This window comes from Triticum dicoccoides, chromosome 3B (genome assembly GCF_002162155.2).
Source record: "Triticum dicoccoides isolate Atlit2015 ecotype Zavitan chromosome 3B, WEW_v2.0, whole genome shotgun sequence".
NCBI lineage: Eukaryota > Viridiplantae > Streptophyta > Magnoliopsida > Poales > Poaceae > Triticum > Triticum dicoccoides.
In genome coordinates, this window is record NC_041385.1 from 113,465,104 (window position 1) to 113,473,242 (window position 8,139).

At 42.7% G+C, this 8,139-nt stretch overlaps 1 protein-coding gene across 2 annotated transcripts; it reads left to right on the top strand.

Annotated features, from left to right (window-relative positions):
- The first annotated feature begins 248 nt into the window (after positions 1-248).
- On the top strand, positions 249-7,812 carry LOC119275059. Of its 2 annotated transcripts, XM_037555840.1 has the most exons (12): positions 249-1,028; positions 1,374-1,466; positions 1,766-1,855; positions 2,547-2,651; positions 2,841-2,915; positions 3,411-3,470; positions 3,639-3,728; positions 4,065-4,157; positions 6,754-6,951; positions 7,017-7,122; positions 7,194-7,398; positions 7,508-7,812. In XM_037555840.1, exons 1-12 carry the CDS (start codon positions 754-756, stop codon positions 7,630-7,632), a joined length of 1,515 nt encoding a protein of 504 aa, XP_037411737.1. In that variant the 5' UTR covers positions 249-753; the 3' UTR covers positions 7,633-7,812. The 2 variants fall into 2 exon arrangements, with proteins under 2 accessions (XP_037411737.1, XP_037411738.1); XM_037555841.1 differs by lacking the exon at positions 2,841-2,915.
- Positions 7,813-8,139: the final 327 nt, after the last annotated feature.

Consider the following 8,139-nt stretch of genomic DNA (forward strand, 5'->3'; position numbering starts at 1 on the left):
GAGATTAACACCAGATCAGTCTTTTTTATTTTTTGGGATTAACACCAGATCAGTCTTTTTTTATACTGTACTGTAGTTATTATTTTGAGATTAACACCAGATCAGCCTGATAGTGATAGCAGCTCTCCGGCTGATTTTACCGAAGCCGAAGAAGAAACAAACAAGAAAGCCTTGTTACAGCCCCTGGCCACCGCGTAATGAATGGTACCGGTTCGGTTCCCTCCCCTCTCTGTTAACCGCGAACAGAACGCACACACAGGCACAGCCCAGCCTCCATTCCCCGACCTCCCGTCGGAACCCTACCCGCCCCCGCCGCCGCCACCCCGCGCAGCGCTCCGCCTCCAGCCGCCACAGCATCTTCCTCGCCGTCTCCTCCAGCCGCCACAGCATCGTCCTCTCCGTCTCCTCCAGCCGCCACACCTCCTCCCGCTGTCCCCCTCTTTCTATTGCATCGAGCCGCCACACACCCGCCGTCGTGCCGAGCTCCAGCCGTCGCCGGGATCCCCTCACGAAGACGGAAGAACTCCTCCTCCCGCTGCGTCCGCGAAGCGCGGAATCGAGGATTTGGTGGAGCGAGGGTGTTGCCGAAAGGGCCCCTAGGTCTTGCCGCCGGCCGCCCTCGCCCTCGCCATCGACGGTCATGGAGATCCCCACTACGGGCGTCACCCTCAGACTCCTGCCCCTACTGACCCTCGATACCCCCAGTCTGAGGAACATGGTGTTCCCCTCAAATGGGCGAGGAAGAAAGCTAAGATGGAACGGTGGAGGAAGCGCTATGGTCAACACAGCGAGGAGGCCGTAGCTCTCGAGCTGGAGCAGGGAGCCAGCCAGCTACAGAAGGAGGACCTCCCCGAAACCACAATAGGTTCTCCCGTCGGCCACACCATGGGAAGCCATGGCCACCCTGAAACTCCTCGTGACATTCAATACAGCGAGGAGCAAGCTCCTAATCCGTGGTGGTGCGTGAACCTTAATCGAGGGGGGGCCAAAAGGGATCATAGGGAAGACTCTTCGGCTGATACTGCTGTGTGAGCTTTTCCCCCTTGCCCCTTTTATGAGCAGCTAACTATTGCTATTAAAAAGAGAAACTTTGATCATAAGGGCAATAGAACACCAGCTTAGAGATGTTTTCTTTGAATTATGATGATTATATCCCGACGTATTAGTTACGTTGCACATGTGTGCGGGGGGTTAAAGAAAAGGTTTTGGCCAGTACCAATATACGGTGGTCTCTTTCTCATACATGTATTAAATCAGTGGGTTAAAAATACATACCAATTGCAGTCTCTATAATTACGGGATGGTGATAGCCTACCAACTATACAGCAATAAGATCTTAGCAAACCTAACTTCAGATCTTTCAAACTTTGCAGGTCGCCCGCAGCCACGAGAGGACGTATTCGCCAGAGCCTTCTCTATTCAGATCGCCCCAGGCGATCCAGGAGACCTACATCAGAGAAGCTACCGTAAGTGTTACTCTAGCTGTTGTTTTCCCAGTTCCCATTATGGTTACCGCAAATGTGCCTATTACCAGCACGTAACATATACATATTACTCCCTCCGTCCCATAATATAGGAGCGTTTTTGACACTAGTGTAGTATAAAAAATGCTCTTATATTATGAGACGGAGGGAGTAGCTATTTAATATTTACACTAGCCTTCACTCCTTGTAGACAAACTAGAATGCCATGGTCATTATTGCAGCACATCCCATCATTTCTAATCAGTGATGAGTGAGCATATTGCCGGGCTTGTTTTGGTTAGGGTTGAGGAGCATGCTGATGAGGTAAGCAGCAGGGAGTTTGAAGCCCTGAAGCTTGATCAATCACGCCCTACACCTGAGTCAACTCACAGGTATGACCATTTTGTGTTGGCACTTCTCTTTGAATGATGGGTGCTTGCCCCCAAGGTTTAGAAATCTATCTTGGAACTCTTGAGTATTTTTTCTTGCTAATACACGCATAAGTTTTGCAATTGTGTACATCTACATCGGCATGTGTGGAGCTCCTTAGAACCATAACTTAATATTTATCGCTTTCTTTTTCTTTTTTAATTCTCCAGGTTTATCTTGTTTCTTGTTACCACTTACAAGTTATAAATTTGAAAATGTAGCATACGACATATATAAATTAATCAAGTGTAATACATGAATGGAATAGTGGAGAAATTAGCAACCGATCAATATGTAATTAGCATGCTGTGAGCCTGTGGCGCCACAATGTGTAGGCGTTATGAATTGACATTTAATTTCTAGATAATATTTCTAGGGGATTTGCATGAACTGCTATTACATTTGGCAAATAAAATTTATAAGCCCATAAAGCACAAAATAATGATCTAGGTTGTACTCCCTCTGTAAAGAAATATAAGAGCATTTAGATCACTACTTTAGTGATATAAACACTCTTATATCTCTTTACGGAGGGAGTAACTCGTAACACCACCGGCACATGAGTGGCCATGAGGGTTGCTGCTGTTCCTTTAGGGTAGCCAAGGTCTTTTTCTTTTCTTTAGAGAGATGAATTCACCCATTCAATACTTGCAGGCAAGCTGGAAATGCAACCCATGTTCGGCAAAGTGTTCTATATTCAGGCCGCCTCAGGCGGTCCCGTGGTGGACGAGAACAAGAACCATCACCGAATGAACTACTGTAAATTTTCTTACTTATTTCTGATATTCTGTGTGTGCCTTTTACATGAGCATTTGAATAAAGGATCTGTGTTAGCTATTATCTGTACTCTCATAGAATAAATAGTTTTTTATTGCTAGTTTCTTTTAAAGAAGCTAGCAATTCTTTCCCTTACTTCCATATAGTCACCGACCAACATGTTTTCATCAGGGTTGAGAAGAATGCTAGCAAGGTGAGTGGCGGTGAGGGACCTATAGTTACAGATCTACCTGAATTAACTCATAGGTATGATATTGTTGTTTAGTTATTATTTTATTATTAATTGGGATTTGGTTAGTTGAAATGACAGGTGCTTATTATGACCTGCATGCGTTCTGCATATAATTCAAATATGTTTGATTCATCAACTTGATAAAACTTGTTACAGAAGGTTGTTTATGTCAAATATCTGTTTTGGCTATTATTTGCGCCGCAATTCTCATTGAAGAAATAATATTGTATGCAATGCTTGTTTCTTTTATGAAGGGGAGCCTTGGCGCAGTGGTAAAGCTGCTGCCTTGTGACCAAGAGGTCACGGGTTCAAGTCCTGGAAACAGCCTCTTACAGAAATGTAGGGAAAGGCTGCGTACTATAGACCCAAAGTGGTCGGACCCTTCCCCGGACCCTGTGCAAGCGGGAGCTACATGCACCGGGCTGCCCTTTTTTAATGCTTGTTTCTTTTATAGATGCTAGTAATTATTCCCACACTTATATAATCACCAACCAACATGTTTTGGTCAGGGTTGAGAAGAATGCTGGAAAGGTGAGCGACATTGAGGGTACTGCAGTTAAGGCTCCACCGTAAGTGTGCCTCTAACAAATACAGCATATTATTTTGCAACGTTACTACATTGGTCTCTGCAGAGCTCCTTGAAATGAAAAACGAGAATGCCTGGTTATTATTGCAATACCTCCATCATAATAGTCACTAGCTAATGAGCATATTGGTTTAATTATCTGTTTGCTCAGCGTTAAGGAGAATGCCAGTGAGGTGCGCAGCAGGGAGTTTAAAGCACCGACACTCGGTCAGTCACTTCCTACATGTAACCCAACGCAAAGGTATTGCATTGCCCTCTTTTTTGCACAGCTCGAACCATGGGTTAATAGTTATTGATTGATTTTTATTACTCTCTAGGATTATTGTGTTGTTTGTTACTCCCTCCGTCCCAAAACGCAAAACATTTGCATTTTCAGACAGAGGGAGTATCATGTACTGTTTAGAAGCCTCAAAGCAATAAAAATGGACCTATAGCATTCTTTCATGAGTTTTGATATCATTCAAATATGCTTAATTCATCATCAATTTTACAAAAAATTGCTGAAGAAGATTATTTATGTCAAGTAAATGATAGCTTTGAAATAACCACTGATTGTGTGGACATTTTGTTGCTCTAGGTCCAAGGAATGGTGTGATTATTACACTGCCAACGACAGTGAAACTCGCTCTGAAGTTTTTGAGGAGATGCTCAAAGATGTATCAGAGCCTTGGTACGTATGATGATTTTGCTTTTGTTCGTCTCGTATTATATTTGTTTTGTAGTTTGTAAGTCTTAAATGCATTGCTGTAGCAAGAAGCCTCAGAGCACTACAATTTTACTTGTTTATATATACATGGATCAAGTAAGGAAACAACAACAGAACAACATGTCATTAGTGCAGTGTGGCTTATAGACCTAGATGCACGACGAGATAACTACTGCATTGAAGATAGCCAGACACCATGGCTGTGGGATGCTGTACAGACATATACTAGCTGGGAGAATATATGGAGAGAATATATTTGTTCTTTCTTGCTTGGTTCAAAGTTCAAACATAGATCGGGGAATCTAACTGGTTTTATAAACGAACTAATGTACCCTGGGTTACTTTGATATGGTCCACTTATTTCTCTAGTGGAATTCCTCATTACATGGATTGTGTGGCTCTTTCTGGTGGAAAGATATATCCCAGTTATCTGACACCTACAGGGGGACCACTTTTGTGTCTGTTGGGGATGGCTTCCGGTTCTGTTCTGGAAAGACATGTGGGCTAATGAAATCATTTCCGATTCTCACCCTAGGGCTTTCTCTTTCTGTATAGATGATGATATCTCAGCTATCTGTCTGGGATCTTCAGTCTCTCTCAGCCACTGCTCTTCCCTACATGCACCATTGAATATGATCATTAGAAAGGGTACCCAAAAATCTAGCTGCTGACTTATGCGAGAAGGAAATGCTGTATTCTATCCATTTTTTACAGCTGCATCAATCACAGCTGCCATTGCAGCATCTTCATCTTTCAGGAACAAGATTTTGAGACTGAGTTAGTAACCACTGATCTGTTTGAAGCTAACGAACCATCTTCTATGACTTTCTGCCTGCAATTAGTGGTATATGAAAAAGAGCATCTCCTTATCCATCAGTTAAGACCTCCCAAAGTTAGACCAAAGTCAAAATCTGTTTAGAGAAAGAGAGGCATATTGAACATCTAATGTAAAACAACATGCATGTTGTTTTGGTTCATTCTTTGGAGGAAACAGGCAGAATGGAAAGAGAGAGAGTGCCTTCATCAGTCTCTATTTTTATTAGAAACACTTGTTGTTAAGAACATATAAGTTACGTCTACGCATAGAAGATAATCAATCAACAAAGTTAAAGGCGGCAAATTTCACATGTAATCTCAGCTCCATCCATTAAATTTCCTACCTCAACCTGACAGTGCAATGAATGATGTGTGGAGATGTGTCTGGGGGACGGCCAATCTTTGTTCATGCAAGTTTCACTCCTGCTTCCGAGATGTACTACTAGCTGATGAGCCCTTCTAATGGATTTGGAAGTCGAAGTGACCCATGAAACAAATTAAACACTAGGAACATGTTGTGCAGAAGAAATTTCAACATTGGTAATATTTGCACCTGCCTTCTTTGTTCAGTGCCTCCTGAGGAAACAGTGGAGCACCACTTCTTTCAGTGTCCCTTCAGCTCCTATTGTTGGGCCTCACTTGGAATATCATGTCCTCTTGCTGGTTCCAGGCTTGAACTTATACATGCTGCAAGACAGAGCTTGGATATCATGGATATCTTTATCATGGCTACTTGGGGTGTTTGCAAGGAGACAAATAATAAGCGCTTCAGACGGATCCCTCCCTCTCACCAGTCCTGGATTATCAGGTTTAAGGAGGATTTCACTCTCCTGAAGCACATAACTAAGCAAGGACTAGACGGATATTCAATTTGGCTCTCAGGTGTAGATGATCCTCATACCAGGGCTGCAAAGATTCCCGCTAGGGGTTGTATTCTCACGCGTATTTCAGATTGCGTTGGCTTTAAAGCTATAGTAACTAGCCCACCTTTGCACAGTAATAAATGTGGAGATTGTTTGCTTGTCGGCAGTACAAACGAATGGACCGTTGCTGCAAATATCTGCCACCGGCTCGGTAGCATCCATTAACTCCACCTGCCCCATCTGCTCACTGAACCGAAACTTTGGTCAAATCCACGGCCTGCTTATCTCCTCCTCGTGAGGTACCCATGAGGCCATGAGACCAAGTGGTGTTGACGGTTTCCAGAGGAGAAGCTATATGGTGGATCGAGATGGAGCATGCCGCAATTTTGGGCGTAATAACTATTATTCTTTTTTAATTGATACTCCCTCCGTCCGAAAAAGCTTGTCCCTCAAATGGATGTATCTTAGCAGCACCAAGTTAGTGCTAGATACATCCATTTGAGGGACAAGCTTGGGACAAGTTTTTTCTGATGGAGGGAGTATGTCAGTAGGAGCCATGCTACAACTTGTGGAATAACTGTTTTCTTTTCTTCAATTGTCTCACAAACTACACTTTGCGGTATCATGCCAGTTTAAGATGAAGCGTATGTGATCAGGATTCATGATCAATATATTGATCATTTAATGGCATAATTAATTAAAAATTTACTCGTTGCACTTGCACTTTAGAGAACAGTGTATATGTATACGGAGTTCAATGCTATTTAACAAATTTTCAACATGCATGGCATACTGTTTTCCATATATTGCTTCTTAGGCTCATTTGTGTGTGTGGTATTATTCTGCATCTTGTTGATCCTTTGGGTTTTTTTCTGTTTCAGGGCACAAACATGTCGTGATATACATAAGTACTTGGAAGAACACACATACACTTGTATGGTGGAGGCTATGATTGCCGCTAAACATGGCTTTAGTAACCCGGCCCAGCATAAATTGGATGCTCAAGCATTTTTGGAATCAGAAGGGGCATTTGAAGCTCCTGAAGTCCCTGAGTCCTCTCCAAGAGAGAATATAGCACAGTATGTTCTGATATGATTTTCATATAAATTTTGAAGCATGCAACAATTTTAATGTACTGTTGCAGGGGCGAAGTGTCTACTGAGGAAATCATCAAGAATGGTAAAAAGTGGATGGGTGAGGAAGTCATGTTGGCTTTTAAGAAGTACAAGGAAGGAAAGAGCCAATTCAAAGTACGTGCGGTTTTCTGCTATTTTGTCCTCCTATAACTGAAAGCAAGTTTGTTTATAAGGTGTTTTTTCAGGACGTGGTGCATTATGACCTAGATGAGCTTCAACATCAGTGCTTCAGCATGGAGAGCTATGATCACACCTTCCATCACTTCAACTTCACCGTTAAGATGGAGAAATCAGGCGGCGATTCGTCATCGACGCCCTTTTTTGCTGAGGTGAAAGAGATCCATGGAAGAAAATATTATTCCTGCTACGAACTAAGTTCTTATGATGATGGTATGTGCCCCTGCTGTCTTCTCTTCCATTCTAATTAAATAAGGATTGTGTTTAGTTTGCTTGCTGCAATATTATGTTTTGATGTCTTGAGCTATGTATCTTTGTTTAGGTCACTGCTATGCGTGCAAAAATCAAGGAATGCATGCACTGAAGCACCCTATTTGTCTAATGGGGTATGACAGTGGTCATGCTGATATGGAGTCCCCCTTCCTTTATCTTAGTGATGACGAATAATCTGATCCCGAGTGGTGACAGTGTTTGCGTCGACAACGGTGTGAAGTATGTGGTTTGTTTATGGTTACATCTTCTGATCTGCATGTAGTCCAGTAGTGCAGTTGTGAATTATACTGATATTTGACCTGTACTAAGAAATTCTAAGGAGCGAGTTTTTGCATTGATGATTATGCTTTTCAATGTTGCACGGAGTAAATTGTCAAACACCACCACAGTTGTGGTCTCGTTTAAAAAAACACGTTCCTTTCTTTTTGCAAAGAGGAATGCTATTCTTTGAAGCAGACGTTGGATTTGGGTGCTCCCGAGTCCTGATCAAAGCACGGAAGTAGGAACAAAACTACCCCTTTTCTCTCGGTTTGTATGACCTGTGATCAATTTCCAACACTTGTTAGTGAAAAATGAAAATGTAGTGTTCACTCACTAGTCTCGGGCTCTTGGCAGCTAGTACATTTTGAACGTCGTCGATCCCATTAGCAATCCTTGCTGATGTCCTCGGTCGTGTAGTCG

Bases quoted from the DNA above. Each gene is read 5' to 3' on its own strand.
- LOC119275059 (XM_037555840.1), top strand. From the start codon at position 754: ATGGAACGGTGGAGGAAGCGCTATGGTCAACACAGCGAGGAGGCCGTA. The intron at 3,471-3,638 runs GTAAGTGTGCCT...CTGTTTGCTCAG, and splicing joins ACTGCAGTTAAGGCTCCACC to CGTTAAGGAGAATGCCAGTG. The intron at 6,952-7,016 runs GTATGTTCTGAT...GTACTGTTGCAG, and splicing joins CCAAGAGAGAATATAGCACA to GGGCGAAGTGTCTACTGAGG.